This window comes from Xiphophorus maculatus, chromosome 12, assembly GCF_002775205.1.
Source record: "Xiphophorus maculatus strain JP 163 A chromosome 12, X_maculatus-5.0-male, whole genome shotgun sequence".
NCBI lineage: Eukaryota > Metazoa > Chordata > Actinopteri > Cyprinodontiformes > Poeciliidae > Xiphophorus > Xiphophorus maculatus.
In genome coordinates, this window is record NC_036454.1 from 2,276,764 (window position 1) to 2,300,610 (window position 23,847).

Consider the following 23,847-nt stretch of genomic DNA (forward strand, 5'->3'; position numbering starts at 1 on the left):
CCTCTGGCTCAGACGGATTTATTTCCCAATAACACAAGAAATCATCTGAAAATTGTATTTGATTTTTGTTCACAGGAAAGAAAAAAACAGAGAGACGAAATTTATGAGGGGAGCCAAAAATGTTCACCATGTGGCTGAATCCCAGAACCAGAACCAGAACCGGGAGGAAGGGGTGGAAATGTCCCTCTCTCCCTCCGTAGTTCCCTTCTTAGGCTCCTCTGCAGAACTTCTCAGATGTCAGAGAGTCAGAGGCTCATGTTGCCTTCCTCCTCCTCCTCCTCTTCCTCCTCCTCCGGTTCGGAAACGGGATGTGATGTAAAAACAGAAACTTTTTTTGTCTTCGGAGTTGATCGGATTTTTCTGGATCCGAACGGATTGTTCCGAAACAAGCCGAATCTGATCAAATCAGGAGTTTTTCGGAAAGTCGCCGGGAGTTGAAGAGACGGATCGACTCCTCCACCATGACCCAGTGAGGGAACCCGAACCGAGCCGAACCGAGCCGGGGAGAAGCTGTGAAGCTGCTGCGTTGGACCCGGAGAGAAGCAGCGGAAAACAGGTAAAAAGTTCCGAACCTCCCGAACCCGACCGGACCCAGAGGTTTCTGAGATTAGATGAGGCCTTCAGGAGACCATCGGAACTCTGGGTTTTGTTCTGAACTGGACCCGCTGGTTTTCCAGGAATTATCCAGATCCGCTCCATGAACTGGGACTAATCCTTCCCAGCAGCAGAGCAGAGACTGGACCGGGTCTGCCGGACCGAAACCCGAACCTTTCACAGGTTTAATGGAAGTTAGAGACAAGCAGCAGCTGGATGGTTCTGTTGGACCTGCAGCTGGTCCAGAACAGAACATCTGGATTAATCTGGATTATTAATCCGGTCCATTCATTCTGTTCTCGGTCAGATGTTTCAGGTCGGTTCTGATGGTTCTGATCCGCTGCAGCTGGACCATCTGGACTTTCAGTCCACTGAGGAACCAGACTGCATGCTGGGACGTTGTAATGTTCTGCAGGAACCGGGTTCTGCTGTCCTGGTCGGGTCTGAGTTCTGACCCGGTGCTGGTTCTGGATCGTGACGATGGATTGGTTTAGTTCTTTACATGTCAAATATGTCAGAAAAATCTGATTATTTCTGATTGTCAAAATATTAATTTTAGTTTCTCAGAGAAAATAATCTCAGTAAAAGTTTTGGCAGCACAACATTCCCGTATCGGACCGGTCCGCCCTGCAGCCGGTCCAGACTCCGGGTCAGAGGTCACCTGCAGCACCACAGACCCTCCACCGAGGTGAACTCCTCATGTTGGTTTTATTCTCTGATCAGAGTTCCCAGTAGAAAACCAACAGGAAACTGGTTTCCACTGGTATCACCCTAAACAACCAGTTGGCCTGCTGAGGGAGTCCAGTGGTTGCTATGGAGATGTGGAGAACCGTCCTCCTAAGCCTTGTGAAGTGATGGAGTGCAACAGGAAGTGATGGAGTGGAACAGGAAGTGGAACAGGAAGTGGAACAGGTTGACCAGAACGACCTTCATGGTTTAAACACCGAATTCACTTTCACTTCAGAAAAAAAATAAATAAAGGAAAAAAGGAAGAAAAAAAAAGTCAAACTACAAAAACAATTGGACAAAACATAAATGTATGTATAAATATATAAATACATTTATAAATAAAATCAATTTTGTTAATTTTTTATGTATATTTTAATTAATCAAAATAATATCATTAGTGCTAAGAACCATACAAAGAAATGCAGAAAATGATAAACCCAAAATAACATATATAATAATTGGACAAAAGATTTTTAGTGATATTATTTATTTTTCTCTCCATCCCAACATTTTGTTTTCTTCTGGGTTTTGTTGTCAGCGGCTGCAGATGTTTCTGTTCAGAGCGTTCTGCTGACTCAGCAGCTCATGAAACATGTTTCATCATCGCGCTGAGAGGAAAACGTGTCTGCAGCCTCAGAGCGGCTCCACTGACAGCTTCCTGTTTGTGTTCTGGTTCTGATGGAGACGGAGGCTCATCTGGACTCCTTCCTCCTCCTCATCATAACAAACCTTATTCAGCTGTTTGTCTGAATCCCAGCAGTGAGTTCTCTGAGCTGGACGCGGTTCTGATCCGGTTTCAGGTCGGGGCGTCTCTGTTTGGTCAGATTCTGGTGATTCAGAGAAAACCAGTGGAGCTGGAACACCTGCTAGCTTCATGGTGCTAGCTTAGCATGCTGATGTCATCTGACAGCAGGATGTGAGGTCGTGGTCTGAGGCGAGCGGCTGGTGGACAGGAAGTGGCAGCATCATGCTGACTCCAGTGAGGTTCTGACCGGTTCTGGACAGCATGGTGAGAAGGAACCAAACACTCTGGTGTGTCTGGACCGGTTCTGTGAGAGTTCAGGGGAAACTGGGAAACTCTTCCTCCATCAGTAACTCTGCTTAGAGTCACAAAGTGAAGGCTCTCAGATGAGTGACCTTTGACCTCCAGTGGATCTCCGACACCCTGCTGCCTGTTTGAACCTGAACTCAGAAACCTGCAGTGAAATGAGGAGAAAAACCTCCAACATGAGGCTGAGATCTCACTGACTCTGTGTTTCTGCAGCAGCAGGTCAAACACCAGGGAGTTTCTTCTTCACTGAAACAGAACCTCGGTTCTGATGGTTCTGACCAACATGTGCTGGTTCCCCTAAAACAGAACCTCTTTGCTAAAAGCGATTTTTTTGTTTATCTAACCTAGGCCTGTCACGATAGCAAATTTTGCTGAGCGATTAATTGTCTCAAAAAATTATTGCGATAAACGATAATATTGTTTGAAGACCTTTTTACACTGATTTAATGGAAATGACGTAATAATGATGTGATTTCCTGCCAAAGACAGATACACTTTATTTTCAAAAGAATATTTAACACTGGAGCTGATAAACTAAATAAACAAAACAACCAAAAACAAAATGGATTCTCAGTCTCCATTAACAAAAAATGTACTTGATAAAAACTAAACAACATAAAGCCAAAGTGGAAATAAATACTGCATTCAACCAAAAGATTATGAAGTCTGTATATTATGTTGCCCTTCAGTAATAATTAGATTTAAATAGAGAAGACGGGCACATCGACTACCTGATGCAATAGTTCACACTAACAACAATCTTAGATCGTTGGTCTTTCTAAGATTGTGTGGTGTGTTACGGTAGATCGTCATGGCCGCTCCGATCTAAATCAGAGGTTTTTCCCCGACTGGGATCTTAACGCAGCCTGTTGAATGTGACAGGCAGCCAATCAGAAAGCCTGGATTCTCCTCAGTGTTTTCTGAGGGGAAATTACGGAGGGGAATCCCAAACAGCTGACACGGCGCAACACGAAGTCCAGCGGACATCGGAGATGATATGTGGAAACAACATTAATGTTTATTCAACATGCAAAGAATATAGAAATGACAAGAGGAGGAATTGGAGCGAAATTGCTACGCAGTTGATAAACCCGGTAACTTTTCAGCTGTTCTTCGTTAACGTGAGGTAAATAGGTTCTAATGATTTTCATTCAGTCAGGACTTTACGCTGACACTAGCCACATGCATTGCAGGTAGATTGTAGTAAATCATTGATTAATGCCTGACTTTAAAATTAGTTCACTGAACTTGTAGCCATTATTTTGTGCCCATTGTTGGACACCACACGGCAGGACCGAACCCAATTGAACCGTTATACCTAGGATTTCTGTCGACTAATGTGTGGTCTGTCAGGTTTTGAAAATGGGCCGACAATCGGCTGACAGCTCTAAGATCGTGTAGTCTGCGCTGGGCTTTACACTAAGGAAATGAGGAAGGGAGGATCAGTGGAGAGCACCGGAGTTGAGCCTTTTTTCATTCAGTGTCATCAACAGAAAGAGAAAAAGGTCGGAAGAGAAGATAATGCCGATAATTGAAATGACATCGATAGTTTTAATTTATCGTACGATTAATCGATTTATCGTTTATCGCGACAGGCCTAATCTAACCTAGAAAACATTTATCTGGCGTCCCTTAATTTAAACTGTATAAATTTGGATGTATTTGAACTTTCAGCAGGTTAAAGTTCGACTTTGTGGAATTTTTGATGGTTAAGAATTCAGACATTTATGTTCATGCTCTTATTTTGAAGGGCCTGTTAATGTCAGCAATGTTTCAGTTGATTCTGATTATCAGTTCAGAATTTCTGATTTTTGTGTTTTATTTTATGGGACACAGAGTGACATTTTTAGGCCTGTTGCCTAGCAACAAGAAACCCTCTTGTAAATGGTGGGGTTGTGTATGTGTGTGTTGGCGCATGTGGGTGTGTGTGTGTTGGCGCATGTGTGTGTGGGTGTGTGTTGGCGTGTGTGTGTGTTGGCGCATGTGGGTGTGGGTGTGTGTTGGCATGTGTGTGTGTGTGTTCTCTCCAGAAATGACCGTTAGCTTCAGTCTTGCCATCAGGACTCGGTGAGTTCCTGGTTGTTTGCCCTCAGAGACGTTATGAACAACATAAACTATAATCAATCATTAATAATGATCAGAAACATTTGACACATCCAGCCTGTTTTATCGTTGAACTTTCCTCACCCTGAGCAGCTTCATGTTCACCTCAGCTGGACATGAAGCAGCTCAGTCTCTGGTTCCATCAGAACCAGTTTCTGGTTCTGTTGGGGTTCTTTGGGTCTCCACGCTCAGGTTCCCAGGTGGGTGTCGGTTCAAATCCCTGCATGTTAAATCAGGCGCTGCACATTCTGCACATTCCTGCAGCTCTGCTTCTACACGGTGAGCGGCTCCGCGCCCGGACGGCCTCCTCTAAGGTTTCTGCTCTCTGCTGCCGGGCCGGCCGTCTCGGGTCGCCACCCAAACCCAAACCGGAGCAGGAACTGAAGATGAACTCAGGCTGCTCTGACTTCCTGCTCAGGTTCAGTTCATGAACTGAAGGGTTTAAACTCAACCTGACACCAGATTCACTGATTCTTTGGCTTTTCTTCAGGTTGTACCTGAATGTAACACAGGTGGCGCTCTGTGTTACATTCAGGTACAACCTGACGCTCTGCAGGGATCGGACCAAATACTCTGGGTGAATATTAATGAATATATTTTTCATCCATTTAGTGTAAAATCACTGAAATCATGAAGGAGGAGAATGTAGAAGATGAAGCCAGAACAGGATCTGCTGTTTGACCGTCCAACTGAATTTATGTCCATCTAATGATGGATGGCTTCAAACCAAATGTTTATGATTTTAGAATATTGTTACAGAATATACATATTATCTCTAAAGTCTGTTTGTTGTAGGAAACTCTAGCAGCAGATGATCCATCAGAGGTTTGTTGGTTTATCAGCTGCTGCAGCGCCGTGCAGCAGCTGAACGGTGAAATCTGATTTGAATCTTAGTTGTGGATTTAATACAGTAAAACTAAAGGAAGATCAATAGTTTTAGTCAGCAGAGATATAAAGTTACAAATACAAGGAAATAATCTTTGGTATATTTTGATCCTGACCCAAATGAAGAACCGAACCTCTGATTGGTTTTTGGTTTCCTGGGAAACGATTTAAAGCTGCGGTTGGTTAAAGCCTCAAAGTTTCTGCTGCTCAACTTTTAACTTTTATCTGAAACTTTAAGAAGCTGCACATGAATCTTCCTCCAACATTTCTGCCTCCTCAGGCGTTTATTAACATATCCACAAAGATGAGAATCATTTTTACGGAGAAAACAAACTGAAGCAGAAGGTTTCCACAGAGAGAACATCTGAACTTTTCTGTGTTTGCTTCAGAGTTTGATAAGAGAATCTGTTTGTGTTTTTAAGAAGGAAGTTTCTTCCTGTTCTGGTGGTAACAGCTGGAGCTCCTTCTCGTCTGACAGCGTCCCACATTCAGCACATCTGGAACAAAATGTTTGCTGTTGCATAATCAGAGCAGCAGCACCGACCCACAAACACGAAGCATCAGCAGGGCAGCATTCACTCTGAGACACGTTGACCCAAACTCTCCTTTCAGGACACGTAAAGTTAAAGATGAGTTTATTTACCAGCAGAAACATCGTCCTCAGTACCTCCTGGTGAAACCGCTGGACTCTCGGCTTTATCTCCATCTGGTCATTTTCTCCTCTAACTGGCTCAGTCCAGCTGAACCAGAAATAAAAACATGTTTGATGCGTCTTAAAAAACTTCCCCAGAAATCCAGTCATCTGGATCAGTTCTGGTTTCCACAGCATCAGTCCAGTCTGTGTTAATGGAAAGGCACCACATCCTGGGGGACATTTACGTCTCCAGCCAGATGAACACGTTCACGGCGGTGCAAATGAAACGGACAGGAAGTGAAGCAACAGGAGAAACGTTGATGTGAACAGAAAGTTTCCTCAGAGAGAGAATCATGTTGACCGTTTCACCTGATGCTGTTTGCTAACCCAACATGGAGTGGGACGCGTCGCCTCGCTTTCTATGGTTTCATACTTAATGTGCTGCTTATATCAAAAGAGACAAAGGAGATTTAATCATGTCTGACTCAGTTCAGGTCTTAAATCATTAAATCTCGAACTGCTCTCTGCAAACGTTCCTCCTGTTTACCTGCAGCTAAAACCTTTTTCTTCTCAGTGTCTGAGCCAAGTGAAGGAGAGATGGTTGGACTGAACATGTTGTCTGAGATTTAACTTCTCTTGTCCACCACATGATGAGACTTTCTGGTGGAATAGCGTTTTGAGCTACAGCTAGCTAAACCCTCACAAGTCAAAATCAGACTGAAAAGTGAGACTTTCAGCTGCTTTCCTTCACCATAACTTGCTAATATTTTAGCAAACACAGTCGCTAAGGGGAACAGAGGGCACATCAGAGTAAGAATGCTGGTCAGAATTGGAGCAGGAGTTATACTGCCCATCTGAGTTTGAGTTTTTGTTGAAAGCAGTTGTTCTGTAATGTTACTGACTGGGTTCTTCTCAGAGCACTTTTAAATCATTTGTTGTTTGCTGGTTTGTTAGGTTTCCTCCAGTCTTTCTAAGTCTCATGGTGTTACGTACTGATGCGTCCTTCACATAAAGCAAACCGTGCAGCGTTGGTTCAGCTGCTGCTGTGTTCTCATCAAGAGCTAAAACCCAAAAGATGCTTGAAAAAGTATAAAAAGGATTAAATATTCCCTGCAGTTACAGGTACGAAGCAGGACGAGTTTTGATGCATATATTTATGATTTCATAGAGATGAAGCTGGATGGAGTCAGCCTGCCTCCAACGCCCCAAAATAAAAACAAAATAACTTCAACTATTTCTTTGAAAAACAGCATCTTAACCAGATAAATTTAAACTAACTTTGAATTTTTAATTATGAGAACACACTAAGAATAAAGCCTCTAATACACTTTGACCTTTAACCTTATAGCTTCAGGACTATTGCATAAACCAAAGGCTCCAGACTGAGGAAACGGTTCTGGGCGTGTTGTGCTGTTGGACCATCGGGAGGCCGTCCATGTTGGCCTTTTGTCCGCAGGTTCCTCTGCTGCGTTGCTCCCAGTGAACTCTGCCTCCTTCACCCCGATGAGCAGAGATCCGTGTGAGGAGCCGAGCCGAGCCGAGCCGAGCGGGAGGAACGGATTCCTGTGTGTTTGTGTGAGCCGGAGACGGCCCGGGGAAACGGAGCACACAGAGAAATCTGGGTTGCGTTGAATGTTTGGAATGTTGAGGCTTTTGGCTTCAGTTGGTTCTGACGAAGGAGGAGGAGGAAGAGGAGGAGGGACGGGAGGAGGAGGAAGAGGGAAACAGACAAAGGAGATAAGAAGAGTGAAGAAAGAAAAGAGAAAAAACTCTGGAAAATGTTGAGAGGAGAGCAAACAGAGCTAATTAACCAGAACCAGAGTTATTTTAGATGATTGCAGCTGAAGTCCATTCCATAAATCATCTGAAGCAGCTGAAAGAAATGTTTTAAACCTCCAGACTTTAATCATCATTCTGTTATTATTGAACAGGTTTTGGTTCCTTCATTAGTTCATAGAAACTGATTGTTTCCAACTGAACAGAGAAACTTCAAACTGCTGATCAACATAGAAGTTTGGTTTTTGTTCATCGCTGAGCAGCTTTTCGTTCCGTCGCAGGAGGAAAAGCAGGAAGTCAAACCGTTTCTCTTGTTTTGGGTCGACGTAGGTTCTGGTTTGTCCCAGGTTCTGCTCTCAGCCCGGCCCGTTTGCTGCCTTTTCCTCTCTGCTGGTTTCCTGTCAGTTTAATGCACATTAAAAGCTACCGGTGCCTGTAAGGAACATTTACACCAAGCCTTCACCAAGAACCTTCTCATGTTCCACGTCTGGTTTTACTGAAGTATTTTATTTTTCCCGGCACCAAAATCGTCTGATTTTATTCAGGGATTGGAGATGAAATGAGTCGGTTTGTGTTTGAGGCGTCAAACGTTCAGTAAAGCAACTTTCTTCTTTGTTTTCCTTGTTTTGTTGGGAGGATTCATGTGTTACTGAGTTAAATTCTGCTGATTGGGTTTGGAATCAAAATGTTCCATAATTACAACAAAACAAGTTTAATCAGAAATGTCCAGAATTTGAGCCTCAATGAAAGAATCTGCTGCCTGGTTGTTGGTTTGGGGAAGATAACAGTTCAACCTTTGTGTTTTTAGGGTTCCACCTCGGAACATGATGCACACTGAGCAGAACCTGCAGAGGTTCTGCTGTATGTTTTAACTGTAGGGTGTAATACCACGAGCTGCCAGGCGTGGCGCTGTTTCAGGCCTGGCCCCTCAGCTGAGATACATTCTCATTATTTCTTTTACGGCTCCTAGAGGAGTTTTATTTCCCGCTGTGGAAATATGTTTGAAATTATTCTAAAAATGTTTGAAATGATGTTTTGTGTGCAGATGTTTGGTCGGTTTAACCGTCACCTCATCTGGATCCGGTTTGTTTTCTGTCCCCCTTGTCTTTCCCTCTGCTGTCATGTGATTTGAGCTGCAGAGATGAGCAACGGTGCAGGAATCTGAGCTCCAGCCAGAACATTACATAAAGCTGCTTCCTCTCCCTCGCTCTGCCTCCGGCTCGGCCTTTTCCTCTCTGGACGAAGTCAATAAAGTCACTTCCTGAGACCAAGACAGACATTTCTGACAGAAAAAAGTAGATTGTTTCAGGAGCGGCAGGAGGAAACGTTCAGGTCATCAGATATTTTCAGCAGCTGGTTGAGTTTTGTTGAATAAGCAGCAGAATAATCTGAACCTTCCCCAACATGTTGCTGCAGGTTTAGTTGCTGTTGGAGTTTCTGTGCTGAATGGAGACGGAGGTGAACCTGGAACATGAGCTGCAGCTTTCAGCTCCAACAGGCAGCAACTCACCTGCTGCCTGACAGGAGAGACGAAGTTACAGTCTAAAGCTAAACGGGGGGAAGTTCAAAATGTTCCCATCTTATTCAGTCATTTAGAAATTTCACAGTTTAAACTAATTTTCTAATTTTGAAGATAAATATTTTGTTTCCAAATTTAATATTGAACTTTAAACTAAATATTTAGTAAGGAAGATAAACATTTAGCTCTTAGTTTGCTAACTAAACATTTAGTTTAGAGCTAAATATTTAGCTTACCCTCTAAATGTTTAGTTAGGCAAGTGAATTAGGTAAATAATTTTTTAACTTGCTAATTAAATAATTATTTTGAAAGTGATATTTTTAAATGAATGAATGAATAACATGGTGAAAATATGATAGAAATATAATTTTCTCTGGAGGTTTTATTCATGTTGCAACTTTACTAGTTTCCAGGAAAGAATAAAAGAATATTTCATAAAACATTGATAAATTTTGGTCTTTAAAATGTTAATTGGTAATGGTGTGAAAATGAATCCTCCGTTGCCGTTGCTGTTGCCGTTGCCGTTGCCGTTGCCTGCTTGTTGCAGGGCAGCAACAGAAATGATTGTTGCACTGAGCTTGATGCTAATTTAATTAAATGTACATTTTTTCCACTGATCAACTGAAGACAAAGTATTTGTGTTGCTCTTGTTGTATCCAGATTATTTTTATCTGCCTCTCTGGGGGCTGATTGGGTTTGTTCCTCATTTTCTTTGGTTTTTACTTTAAACTTTGGGATTTTGTCTGCATTGTTAACTTTTCATGCCATGTTAAAAGAGTTTAGGTTGTTAAATCTCAGGATAATAAAAGTTGTTATATCTGGGTGTCCAGAAACATTTAAATGACCTCGTGAACTTTAACGACCTTTTAAAGTTCAGCTCTTTTCTTCCCTTCTTTGTTCTCTGGATCTTTTCTTCGTTTCTTTCTGCCTGTTTTTCTTCCTTTCTTATCGGCTCAGCATTCTTTCTTCCTGTCTTTGTGTCCTTCCCTCTCCGGTTCGTCCTGTCCTCGCTCTTCCCGCCCCGTCCAGCTGTTCTCCCCGGAGACGTTCGTCCCTCTGAATCCAGGACTTGGCAGCAGAAACTGGGCTGTGATCATAAATGAAATCTGTGCTGGAGCCTGAGATGTTTCTGTTTGTAACCTCAGAGCAGCAGCAACATTATGAAATCCCACAGAAACGCAGAGACGTCGACCTGCAGCAGTTTGGTCGAGTCTCAGAACCAAACAGAAACATTTCTGCATGTCCTGGACCGGGTCTGACAGTAATTAAATCAATTCTGTCTGTCGCTGCATTTCGTAACAGGAATGTTGGATCTTTGTCTAAAATGTTTGACGGCTGAAGACTGGAGTCGTAGACTGAAACTCTCTCAGCTCTGTGGGTTTTTTATGTTTCTAAAAGTTAAGGTCAGAAAATCCCACATCAAACTGAAACTGTCTGGATTACTGGTCACCTTGGCAACAAACTCAAAACAAGCTCAGGATGCGTGGCTCACATCCTGCTCATAACTGGATGGATCATGTAAACTATTTAATAAGATTTCATGTTTCTGTGAATATTTCATGTTTTATGATCTTCTGTTTAACTTCATTAACTCTCGATTCTGGTTCTGGTTCTGGTTGAAAGACAAATTAAAACTGTTTAGAGCTTTAAAGGAAAACTTCTCTCTAAAAAAGTAAAAATGCTTCCATAAATAAAGCAAATGGTTCTAAAAGCACATGGAGGGAAATCTGCTTCAGTTCCTGAAAATCAGAAAATATGGAATGAAGATGGAATCTGATCTGTAACCTCAGTGTAAACATCATCTGTCACTGAATAATAAGAATAAGATGATTTATGTAACTTGAATGATTTTTCCTGTTTCCTCTCAGAGATGTAGCGCTCCTGCTGGTGAGACCGTTGGACCATCATGCACCTCTTCCTGCTGCTGATCCTTCAGCTTCCAGCAGCCAGCGGACAGATCGATCCAGGTGAACACGCCGAGACAAGATGGCCGCCCCGCCGTGGCCCAAATCAAACCCCGACGGTTCTGGGAACTCCTGAGTAAAACGTCTGATTCTGTGTTCAGAACATTGTCGCTATGCGTTGGGCATGGAGGACGGACGGATCCCCGATCAGGACCTGACGGCGTCCAGCCGGTGGTACGAGACCACCGGGCCGCAGTACGCCAGGTCGGAATACTGGTTTTGTGAAATCATTTTTAATGGAGGTTCTGGGTTCGAATCCCAGCCTGGCTTCTTTCTGCATGAGTTTTCAAATGAAACCTTTTACCAACATGTTTGACTTGCAGGTTGAACTCTGAGGACGGAGACGGTGCCTGGTGTCCTAAAGGACAGCTGGAGCCTTCAGACTCCCAGTTCCTGCAGGTTGGTTTCAGAAAGGTCAAAGGTTAAAAATCAGTCTGAACAGCAGTTCTGCAGTGGCTTAAGGCTCTACATCAGGGGTCTCAAACTCCAGTCCTGGAGGGCCGCAGTCCTGCAACCTTTAGATGAGCCTCTGCTGCAGCACCTGAACAGAATAATTAGGTCATTAAGGTTCTGGAGAACTGATCTACACCAGGAGGAGGTCAGTAAGTCATTTCATTCCAGTGGTTTGTACCTGTGGCACATCTAAAACCTGCAGGACTGCGGCCCTGGAGGCCTGGAGTTTGAGACCCCTGCTCTACATGGTTTAGATGAGGGGAAGACGGTGAGGTGTGGAGTGGAAGGTGGAGCAGGAAGTCTGGTTGATGCTGATTCAGACTGAAAGGTTTGATCTGATGCTCTGCCGCAGATCGACCTGCGCAGACTCACCTTCCTGACGCTGTTCGGGACTCAGGGCCGGTACGCCAGAGGTCTGGGGAAGGAGTTCGCCGCGGCGTACCGCCTGAACTACAGCCGAGACGGACAGCTGTGGAAGTCCTGGAAGAACCGGCTGGGAAAGGAGGTGAGAGACCCGAACAGCTGCGGCTCGGTGGTGGAGGCGAGACGGAGCTGGAAGTTAAGGAGGGAACCAGTTCAAACTGGTTCACTGAGTCAGAGCCAGATTTTACTCTGTCAGTAAATTTTATTTTAGTTTTGTTTCCTTCATATTTCCACTCAGGTCCTGGAAGGAAACAAAGACACCTACGGCGTTTTCTCCAACGACCTGAAGCCTCCGATCATCGCGCGCTACGTCCGCGTCATCCCCGTCACCAGGCTGTCCACCACCGTGTGCATGAGGGTGGAGCTGTACGGCTGTCCCTGGGAGGGTACGGCGCACGCTGGGCCGCCCGGCTCTGGACAAAGATCCGTTTCAGATTTTGATAATGATCCAGCATGAAGCAGAACCTTTCAGGTTTCTCCCTGCTGTCTGCAGACGGACTGCTCTCCTACAGCGCTCCAGAGGGTCAGCTCATGATGTCGCCCGGTAACCCGTCAGTAATCAGTCTCAACGACTCCACGTACGACGGCGTCCACGAGAAAAGGTTGGGGTCGGTAAACACCAGCCGGTCCAGTTCCCCGGTTCCCTCTGACTGACGGCGTCTCTCCTAACAGGAAGCTGTTCGGAGGCCTGGGTCAGCTGACGGACGGCGTGACGGGCCGCGACGACTTCCTGGCCATCCGCCAGTACAACGTGTGGCAGGGATACGACTACCTGGGCTGGAGGAACGACACGCCGGGGACTCAGGGATACGTGGAGATGGAGTTTGTGTTCGACAGGCTGAGGAACTTCACCTCCATGAAGGTCTGCAGCTCAGCTCTCTTCTCATTTCACTCAGACATGCAGACGTTCTTTACAGCATCCAGAAAGTTCACAGTTACAGTTACGAATGATCCTAACCACACTGGCCCTGGGTGAAATGTAATTCTTTCCCTCTTAAATCATGAATTAACTGGGATTAACCACTTTTTCTGGCTCCATTTAACTAACCACACTAAGGCCTGATTACTGCCAGACCTGCAGAAAGTCCCTGACACGGATCAGAGTGGAGAGGTTACAGAGACTCTGAGGCTGTGGGACTCAGAACCCCCCAGGGAGAAACACCGTCCAGACATGGAGGAGAGAAGAACCTTTCCAGGACGAGCCGACCCAGAATCACTCCAACAGCTCATCAGTGACTCAGGAGGTTCAGAAGAACCCAGAACATTCAAAGCTTTAAAGGCCTCACTGCCTCAGTTAGAGAGGAACTAAACCTCCTGTGAACGAACAGCAGACAGATTTAAAAACATTTCACTGCAGAGGGCGGAGCCAGGAGACACGGAGGGGCGGAGCCAAGAGACACAGAGGGGCGGAGCCAAGAGACACGGAAGGGCGGAGCCAAGTGTGGGGCTGAACAGAGGGAGTTTAGTGGGCTGTGGTCAGACTCTCCAAAAAAGCAGCTAGTAACAAATGTAGCGATTTTTGAACGTGAAGAGTTTGTCTTGAAACAGATATTTGTTTTTCCCAACATTGACCCATTTGTCCTCTGAAGTCTCCTCTGTCTTTCTCTTCACTTCCACCTGTTTCCTGATGCAGGTTCACAGTAACAACATGTACAGCCGCGGCGTGAAGATCTTCTCCTCCGTGTCCTGTTGGTTTAAGCCTTCCCTCAGCTGGGAGCCAGAGCCCGTTTCCTTCTCCACCATCCTGGACGACAGGAACCCGAGCGCCCGTTACGTCACGGTGCCGCTGAGCCGCCGGGCCGCCAGGTCGCTCCGCTGCCGCTTCTACTACGCAGACGTCTGGATGATGTTCAGTGAGATCTCATTTCAGTCAGGTGACGATTCAAGCTGTCGGCGTTCCTCAGGGCTGAGTGTTCGGTCCTCTGCTTTTTACCACAAAGTCAAACTTTGTGCAGATTGTAAGATATAAAAAAATGACCATGTTTTTGTTTACTAGAAGACATCATACTGCCAACACAACAGCCACTGATGGGGACATCTGTTCCAGGAGGACATAGGGACATCACCATGACAACAGCACCAAAGACCGATAACACAGGTAAGACAACATGTCATTTTCCTTTAGATTGTTTAGTTTCCTGCAGAAACCTTCATGTTTCCTCCTGATCTCCTCAGCAGCTGCTCCGTCCCCCAGCAGCAGCTCAGACAAGACGCCCATTCTGATTGGCTGCCTGGTGACCATCATCCTCCTGCTGGTCATCATCATCTTCCTCATCCTCTGGTGCCAGTGTGTCTGCAAGGTGCTGGAGAAGGTGCAAAGATAAAAAAAACATATTTTTTAAACTCATCTTAGTTAGAATCAGTCAAAAACAGATCCTGTGAAATGAAAAGTCAAAGTTTCTTTTTTCTGACCCAGGCGCCTCGTCAGATCCTGGACGAGGAGGTGACGGTCCGCCTGTCGTCCTGCAGCGACACCATAATCCTGCAGACGCCCCCGGTGCCGCCGCGGTCCCGGCATCCTCCTGCAGGTAGCGCTGTCACTGTGAAGCCTCAACGGTTCACCTGTTCAGATCTCATGATTCATTACTGTCCCAACAAACGTCGGTCTTTATGTTCTGAAGAGACAGAGCAGGCAGCTGCATCATGTTTTCTCACAGAAAAACAGAAGTTTTCTGGACACATTTTGACTGTTGTAGGGATGAGATGAGCCATAATTCATATAAAGGTCATCAGAGGAAACATCTAGAGCTCAGATGGAGGAAACATTTGTCAGCAGAAGGCCAACAGCACACAGTCTGTCAGGACAAATGGTTTTCCAGCTGCAGCCTCAACTCTTCCAGCACAGAGATCAACACGACTGTCAGAACCGAAGCCCGACCCGCCACTCAGGCTTTGTGCTTCTGTTTATTCAGGAAGTGATGCCAGTTTTAACAGCAGGAAGTCATGATGGCTGCAGGGTGAAGCTGCGGCTTGTTCCCAGATGAAGTCCTGCTCTGTCTGAGTTCTGTTTGCTCCTCAGCTTCCTGCCTCTGCAGAGAAACATGGATGTTAAACTGGGCCTCAGGTGGGACCAGTGACATCGCTCTGAAATCCCACTGAGCTTCTAGAATCTGGATTTAGCATCGAGGCCGACTGGACATGAGTGAACGTTTAGTGTTTCCGTAGCTCTGATTTCCATCTGGTAGATTTCACCAAAGTTTATAAAACACTGGAACAGACAGATGATGGGCAACGCTAACTAAACAGCTAGCTATGCTAACTAAACAGCTAGCTACGCTAACTAAACAGCTAGCTATGCTAACCTTAAAGCACTAATCAGAAACATTAGCTCTGCTATCGCTAAAGCGCTACAACAACATGGCATTTAGCCGAAGCTAACATTCAAATGCAAATACGGTATCTTGATAACATGTTATATCGCCCTCAACAGTTCAAATTTGTTATTGCGCCTCAGGATGGGAACAGAACTGATGGTTTCAGTTTGATTGTTGTTGAGTTTTTAAAACTTTTTGACCAACTGACCACAGCAGAGCTTCAGTCAGAAAGAACATCAGTGGATTTTAAACCGTTAGTTTCTACACAACAGATTTTAAACTGTTTACAGTAAAACGATTCATTCTGGGTTTTCTAATAAACGTGATTTGTTGCACCGTAACTCAGGTAGAGAATCTGAGGAGAGGAAACAGAACTGCTGCGTGTTCCCCCACTTCAAAATAAGAGCATGGATATGAACGTCTAACTACTTTTTAACAGCCGATAACAAACCTTTATTTGCTCACGTTGTATTTTTGTCCCCAGGCCCCACCAACACCGACCCCCACTATGAGAGGGTCTTCCTGCTGGACCCTCAGTACCAGAACCCGGCCGTCCTGAGGAACAAGCTGCCGGAGCTGTCGCAGAGCGCCGAGGCTTCAGGTAAACCAGATCTTCACTCACTTTTATCTCCTCACAGTCACATGTACCGACCCAAAACGAATCTGCTCCATTTGGCAGAACCAGAACCTTTCTGTCTGCTGTAACTGGATCCCAGCTGGATGTTGATGGGAAACATTATGAGCTCCTAATTAGGCTAATTTAAATAGTTTGTTTTCAAATAAAGGTTTGAATTTATACCAGTAAAACTTTGGGTAATGTCCCTTTAATATTCCTACTCCAGAGAGGACAGATTATTCTTTTGCTCGCTTTTCAATTACATAGATTTTTTTAATTTATCATCTCTGGTTTATTTTTGTGATCATTTCTAATTGTACTTAATTTTATAATTTATATTTAGTTTTAGCCGTTTAGCTGCCAGATCTGAAGGCTTTTCTGTAAATGTTGCGTCTCTGCTCCACTTTGCCCCCTGGTGGCCATTAAGAGCGCCTCACCCTCCCAGCAGGAGAACATTTTATCGCCTCCTTCACTTTTCTCAGACTCTGTCGGTTCTGTCTTTTCTTCTCGTCTGGATCTTCCTGCATGCTCATTCTCCTCTCCTCCTCCTGCAGCTCTCTGCCTCTTTCCGTGTCTCCTCTTCCTCCAGCGCTCTTCCTCGGTAATCCTCTCTATGACCTGCTGCTGCTGACTTCCTGTCGCCAGACGTCAGGATGGCTTGGTGGTAAGAGATGAAAGGTGTGACGACTTGAGACGTTTTAAAGAACATCAGGTGGAAGAGCGGGGATTCGGAGTTTAACGCTCTGCACAGTGAAATCTAGAAAATCAAAGTTAAACAACTGAAAACAAAAAGACAGAAGATATAAAAATATTTTTGGATATTTTGTCATTCTGGGTATCAGTCAGTGGAACCGTCTCCAGTAGTACAGATACAAAAGTCTAAAAAGTATTAATATTTTGTACATATTATTAGAATGTAATTTAATAATTACTCAACACCTTAATTAGATATCTGTATAATAATACTGCAACCTCTGTATTAATATCATATTAACTGAAAAGTGATTAACTGGTTTTTACATTAATAATTATTTCTCTCTCATCCTTTACCATCTTATTATTGAAGCATTAGATACTAATTTGTTCTTTACATAATAATACTCGGTAAAAAAAAAAAGAAATATTATTCTATAATTGAGCCATAATTAATGTTTACTACATTTATCTTTTTTCCCCCAACACATTCCAGGTTGCTATTTTATGTGGTGTAAGTGTCTTTTATTATGCATGTTAAAAATATGTAATTTATTTAAAATGATCAACTTGGCTCACCATCCTTCACTCTTAATCATCTGGTGTCACATAATTATTAGATCTTATTTCTCTACATAATCAGGAAGCTTTAGTGGCTCCTCCTCCTTTTCATCACTAAGGTCACATTGTTTCTTTATTGCATTACATTCCTGCAAAGTTCATTGTGTTGCATGTTTGAGGTTTTTTTCTACCTGATCTTTTCTCATTCTACTGATTCCTGGATATTTTTATACTGAAATAAAATCTTCTTGTTAAAATCATATTGTAACTTAAACCTCCTCTAGTATTTAATTCCTCCGTCTTTGCATCGAACTGCAACATGAAGTCTGAGCTGCTGCTGGTCTTACTGCCATGATGATGATGATGATGATGATGGTGATGATGATGATGATGATGATGATGATGATGATGATGATGATGATGATGATGAAGGCTGTGTGTCTGACAGCGTGCGGCGGCGGCTACGCCGAGCCGGACGTCACCCAGTGCACGCCTCACCAGTCCTTCAACAACAACGCGCCGCACTACGCCGAGACGGACATCGTCCGGCTGCAGGGCGTAACCGGTAGCAACATGTACGCCGTCCCCGCCCTGACCGTCGACTCCCTCACCAGGAAGGACATCTCCGCCGCAGAGTTCCCGCGACACCAGCTCATCTTCAGGGAGAAGCTGGGAGAGGGACAGTTTGGAGAGGTAAAACACTGGCCTGGTTTTTACAGTTATTTCTTTTCATAATGATTACAAGGCTTAATAATCAGCTTCATGTTAATATGCCAGATTTAGCCAGAGATGCTAATTTTCATCTTAGTTTACAGATAGAAGTTGTGTGATTTACACATTTATAATAAAAATAAAAACAAATCACAATAATAAAAAAAACTGTTACTTTAAAAATTATTCAAAACATCTGTACAATTTTAATTATTATTTAGTTTAATTTAGTTACTTAGTTTAGTTTAGTTATTTAGGTTAGTAAGTACTGCTTAAATGATTTCATAAAACAGTTTGAAGAAATAATAGTTTTTAGTTTTACTGGAATTTGGAAGAGAAAATGACAAAGTTTATATTTCAGTCCCTTTGCTAATTTCTCTTTTTGTTTTGGGTTTTTCTGAGTTTTGTTTGAATCTGAAAATCTTTTAGTGACCATGAAGCCGAACCATGAAGGACTTTATATGAATCAGTCTTCATGTTTTCCAGCTCATATTTCTGTCATATCTGACTGAAGATATGAACATGATGTTTCTGTGTTTCTGTTGGCGGTGCTGGTCTGACCTGCCTGCGACCCGCCTGCGACCCGCCTGTGACCCGCCTGTGACCCGCCTGTCACTCGCTCGTCATGCAGTGATTGAATGAAGAGAATCAGAAACTCACTTCCTGTCTGCAGGTCCACCTCTGTGAAGCCGAGGGACTCCCAGAATTCCTTGGGGAAGGCTCGCCTCTTCCCGACAGAGACGGACGCTCGGTTCTAGTGGCGGTGAAGCAGCTGAGGGCCGACGCCACGAGTCAGGCCAGGTACGCAGAGAGACGGACAGGGTCAGAGGTCAGAGGTCAAACCCTGCCCCTGCCCTGCATTGATGCAGAAATTCATACAGGAGGAGCCCAGACCAGAACTGGGGACATAGAAATGATCGTAGTTTTCAGAAACCTGACATTTCTTTTTTTATTGATGTGATTTAATATTCTGATCCACTGAGAGCCATAAATCATCAATATTACCAATAAGTTGTAATAAAATACATCACTCTGTATAATTTATGAGTTTTCCTGAAACTTTTCAGTAATAATCTCATTGATTGGAATTTTTCCAACTGGTTTCCAGTCGGCACTGCAGCCTTCTGGGTTCAGCCTCCATCAGCTGGATCCAGACGGAGAGTTTAGTTTGTGTCTGAGGTTCTGACGTTTACTAAAATGTCCTCTGTCCATCTTCTGTCCTCTGTCCGTCCTGTCTGTCCTCCAGGAACGACTTCCTGAAGGAAATCAAGATCATGTCCCGGCTGGACGACCCGAACATCATCCGGCTGCTGTGTGTGTGCGTGTCGTCCGACCCGCTGTGCATGGTGACCGAGTACATGGAGAACGGAGACCTGAACATGTTCCTGTGTCAGCGCGAGATCGAGAGCACGCTGACGCACGCCAACAACATCCCGTCCGTCAGGTGCAGCGCCGCGTCGCGTGAAAACGCCGCCATACGTGATGATGTCATAAAGTCTGCTTCAAAATGAAGGAAACGTCATCAGAACCGCAGCGTGTCATAAACACAAAACTTAATAAAAGCAAATTCTGTAAAATTCAGTTCAATTCAGTTTATTTATACATTTCTAATTTACAACAAATACAGAGTCAAGTTTTACAAATAATCATTTTGTTTGAATCAGTATGTAAGAACATTATTACATTTTGTGCTGATTATTACAAAATGTGGAGATAATTCTGCTTTAGAAATCATAATCTAATAATTTGGCACATTATGTAATAAATGATCACAAACTGTGTTCATCCTAATAATTATGGTTCTAATAATAATCTTGTATTAAATACGCATTTCAATGTAAACTTTGGTTAATAAATCCTGAACTTTTGGTCATTTAGTCTAAATGACTAAAACCCAGAACATTTGGTTTGAATCTTCATGTTGTTCAAAGCAAAACGATTCAAAATGTTCAAGGATTTTATTTTAATAAAGCAGTTTTATGATGTTTTGTTACATTTTAAAGTCTGATTTAAATGCATCACTGCATATTGCAGCATGGCTTTTCCTCCTGCTGACTCCGCCTCCTCCTCTCCTCGGACTCCGCCCCTTTATCTCCTCTGGCTCCGCCCCCTCTCCTCTGACTCCGCCCCTTTCCCCCTGCAGCCTGTCGGACCTCCTCCACATGGCCGTCCAGATCTCCTCTGGGATGAAGTACCTGGCGTCTCTGAACTTCGTGCATCGTGATCTGGCCACCAGGAACTGCCTGCTGGACCGCCGCCTCACCATCAAGATCGCCGACTTCGGGATGAGCAGGAACCTGTACAGCAGCGACTACTACCGGATCCAGGGCCGGGCCGTGCTGCCCATCCGCTGGATGGCCTGGGAGAGCATCCTGCTGGTGAGGGGACGAACCCAACAGGCCCACAGGTTAAATGAGCGGATTAAACATCCTGCTGCCTCCTGCAGGGGAAGTTCACCACGGCGAGCGACGTGTGGGCGTTCGGAGTGACGCTGTGGGAAATCTTCACTCTGTGTAAGGAGCAGCCGTACAGCCTGCTGTCCGACGAACAGGTCATCGAGAACTCGGGCGAGTTCTTCCGGAACCAGGGCCGACAGGTGAGACGGGTCCATCAGAACCAGGCTGGGAGTTCTGGTCTGTTCAGAGTGTAAGAAGAAGTTTGACCACAAGGGGGAGCTGCTGTTATTTTGCTGCTTGTTATCCTGAACTTTTATTGGGATTCATGTTTTTTACTGGTTTGTTTCTTTAAAGAGAAATTCAGCCAGGATGAAAGTTATCAGTTAATGAGTTAATCTAAAGTTTATCTTATTGATTGACTAACAATTAATTGATAAGCACCAATTTTCTTAAAATCTTGAGTTTTGTCTGGTAGTAAGAGGACTGAGCATCTCTAACATGGAGGGCTGCATTTTTCAGAATAGGTCAAATTAAACAAACATTAACTGTAAGGTTTTTCTATCAGCTGTATGAAATACTGACTGAAAAAACAGAAGATTGTGATTTTCAGACATTATTAATCTTAGACATATTTACGAAACATAATTAAACAGTAATCTAGGAATAGAAAAATAAAACCTAGGAATGAAATATGAAACACTCAAGGAGTTTGTTGAAAGTTTATATTTCTAAACAGAATCAGATGAAATACATTTTGCATCCGACACCAGAGTCTCTTTCCTGCTCTGGGATGCTTCCGCCATCATTATTTCTCTTACAACCATCAACTGGCTCCGTTTAAGGTGGCGCCCCCTGCAGGATGAAAGAATGTCTAAGTGACGTTTTTAGTTGATCGATTGGAAATATTTTGTATCTAAAAACCATTAATCGACTATTAATTCTAAGCTGATTAATTGTTTGGTCCAACAGAACCAAAGTTGGACTGATTTCATCAGAAACCCTAGCCGGCTGTTTTGTTGCCATGGTGACTGAGTGCTGTTCTCCTGACCTCCAGATCTTCCTGTACGCCCCTCCTCTCTGCCCGCCGTCGCTCTTTGAGCTGATGATGCGCTGCTGGAGCCGCAACATCACGGACCGACCCACGTTTGAGGGACTTTACCAAGCCCTGAGGCCCCACGTCAACCAGTGATCCACCGGGGGCCCGCTGGGCCCGGCTGGGGCCCCGCTCCGGCTCAGGGCCCCCAGGGCTGCTGGGACTCCTGTATGGTGACAGACATGAACATGATGGACCAGAACTACTCTGCTGGAGAGTCCCGGCGGCTGAGGTCCGATCTGAGGAGAACCCGTCAGCCTGTGCTGAACCTCAGCGCCTCATCAGTCCCTTTAGGAACCAGATGAACTTTCATCGTTTGTTTTTGTGCCAGATGTTGCCTGAAACCTGATTTCCTTCCCGTTTTTGGCTCCCTTGGAGCCCAGAACCCGCCGGCGTTCAGCCGCTGGTGTTTCTGTCTGCGTGGTTCTGGTTGTTGTTGTAAAGCACTGTGTCTGTGTCTCAGTTATTCATGTTCGTAGATAATAACCCACACTGGAGCTAAAGTCAAAGTGTAGCGTAGACTTTTTGTTGTTAAGGTTTTATTGCTTTTTCATATTTTGACATTTGTTTGGTCGTTTACACAGAAGAGAGTCGAGTCCAAGTTCAGTTTCCCAAGAACTAAAGTAAATCATATTAAACTTCCTTTTTCTATGTTCAGACAGAAGTACAGCTCAGAAAACTCCTAGATTGTGAAAAATGTTTTTGTTCCTCTTTGCAGAAAATGAAACTCATGATGAAGATTTATTATGGAGTCAAACATTTCAAACCTTTATTTCTTGTAATTTTGACTTGGAGAAAATAAAACCCCAACATTTTTAACATATTCTAAGTTAAATATTGGAAACTTATGTCGAGTTTCAAATGTATTTATATAGCATGTTTCCAATAATTCAAGCTGCATAAAATGTTTTACTATGAAAAATAACCAAAACGTTAAAGACAATTTGCTAAAAGCCTTTCAGTTACTGACGCCCTCCAAAAACGGCCATTACTAGCTGCTTGTTCTCAGACTGCTGTGTCCAAACACACTCATGGAAAGTTGGGTGGAAGAAAAAAGTGCAGTAGGAAAAGGTGCAAAAGCAACAGGGAAAACAGCAACAGATGGTTGAGCACAAACTTCTCGAGTCTGGGAGTTTCACACAGAGTGGACTGAGGCTGAGGACAACGAGTGCCTCACCTGGGCTCAGGACAACCAGAACCGGGCTCAGGACAACCAGAACCGGGCTCAGGAGAACCAGAACTGGACCGAGGAGAACTAGAACTGGACTCAATAAAACCAGAACTGGACTCAGGAGAACCAGAACCGGGATCAGAAGAACCAGAACTGGGCTCAGGAGAACCAGAACTGGACTCAGGAGAACCAGAACCGGGATCAGAAGAACCAGAACCGGGCTCAGGAGAACCAGAACTGAAAGTTTTTATTTCATTTGGAAGTCAAGGTCCCAGACTCTGGAGGAGTGGAGGGAACCAGGATGAAGTTCCCACAGTCTGTGATAAACTCGGATCTTCTGCTGGTACCAATATCTGCTTCTATCACCATGGTAACAACAGCAGACTGGCCTGACCTTTAACCCCAGAGAATCTATGGAGTTTGGTTTTGAGGAAGATGAGTGACACCAGAACCAACGGTGCAGATGATCTGAACGTTTGACAGGAACCTGGACCTCCAGAACCTCAGCAGAACCTCCAGGCTGCATCAACACTGGAGCCCAGACTGAGACCTAGAGTCTGAATATTTCTGCTTAAAATATCATTTTAATGATCTGATGTAATATTCTGGTTTCCTGAGACGCTGCATGTTGGGTTTTTATTCTAACCAGAACCATCAAAAGTACAAGAAATAAAATCTGGAACATTTCACTCTGTATGTAACGAATATAGAAGATGTGAGTTTCACCTTCTGAAATGATGAAAAATATGGAGCTTTACTTTGGAGATTTGATGCAAACAGGAAGTCCAAAGGAAGAGTCCAACCTGTGTGTTCTGGGTTCTGCAGGCGGCTGTGAACCTGCAGCTGTAGATCCGATCCGTCCTGATCGGATCACGGTGAGACGCTAAAGTTTTAAAACCGGTAGAACTGAGGATGTTTCCTTTTTGAGCTGTAAAGTTCTTTACTGTCATTGAACACATCAGTGATTAAACCTTTAGAGGATTGTTGCTGTTTGGAGTCGGATCGGTCCTGATCTGACGGAACCGTTCTTCTTCTTCTGTTTGAAGCAGCAGATCACCTGGAAACTGATGGAAAGTTTCCTGGAGACGTTGAATCCTGTTAATGTCTGACAAAGTTACAACATTAAGAAGTCTATATTAAAGCTCTTATTTTATAACTAAA

General features: G+C 44.1%; 1 protein-coding gene across 6 annotated transcripts; it reads left to right on the top strand.

Annotated features, from left to right (window-relative positions):
* The first annotated feature begins 208 nt into the window (after positions 1 to 208).
* On the top strand, positions 209 to 23,847 carry LOC102219343 (discoidin domain-containing receptor 2-like). Of its 6 annotated transcripts, none has more exons than XM_023343619.1 (21): positions 209 to 556; positions 11,160 to 11,258; positions 11,357 to 11,459; positions 11,579 to 11,654; positions 12,061 to 12,213; positions 12,370 to 12,517; positions 12,625 to 12,733; positions 12,804 to 12,993; positions 13,765 to 14,005; positions 14,128 to 14,229; positions 14,307 to 14,443; positions 14,548 to 14,659; positions 15,930 to 16,046; positions 16,651 to 16,725; positions 17,251 to 17,268; positions 17,764 to 18,008; positions 18,700 to 18,827; positions 19,273 to 19,470; positions 20,170 to 20,404; positions 20,473 to 20,622; positions 21,477 to 23,847. In XM_023343619.1, exons 2-21 carry the CDS (start codon positions 11,198 to 11,200, stop codon positions 21,609 to 21,611), a joined length of 2,733 nt encoding a protein of 910 aa, XP_023199387.1. In that variant the 5' UTR covers positions 209 to 556; positions 11,160 to 11,197; the 3' UTR covers positions 21,612 to 23,847. The 6 variants fall into 6 exon arrangements, with proteins under 6 accessions (XP_023199387.1, XP_023199389.1, XP_023199388.1 ...); XM_023343621.1 differs by having other exon boundaries at positions 14,310 to 14,443; XM_023343620.1 differs by having other exon boundaries at positions 14,131 to 14,229.

What these genes read in the sequence shown, in the direction of transcription:
- LOC102219343 (XM_023343619.1), top strand. Translation starts at nt 11,198, where the DNA reads ATGCACCTCTTCCTGCTGCTGATCCTTCAGCTTCCAGCAGCCAGCGGA. An exon ending in GCAGAGCGCCGAGGCTTCAG is followed by an intron (nt 16,047 to 16,650) that starts GTAAACCAGATC and finishes CTCTTCCTCCAG; the next exon opens with CGCTCTTCCTCGGTAATCCT. An exon ending in GACGCCACGAGTCAGGCCAG is followed by an intron (nt 18,828 to 19,272) that starts GTACGCAGAGAG and finishes TCTGTCCTCCAG; the next exon opens with GAACGACTTCCTGAAGGAAA.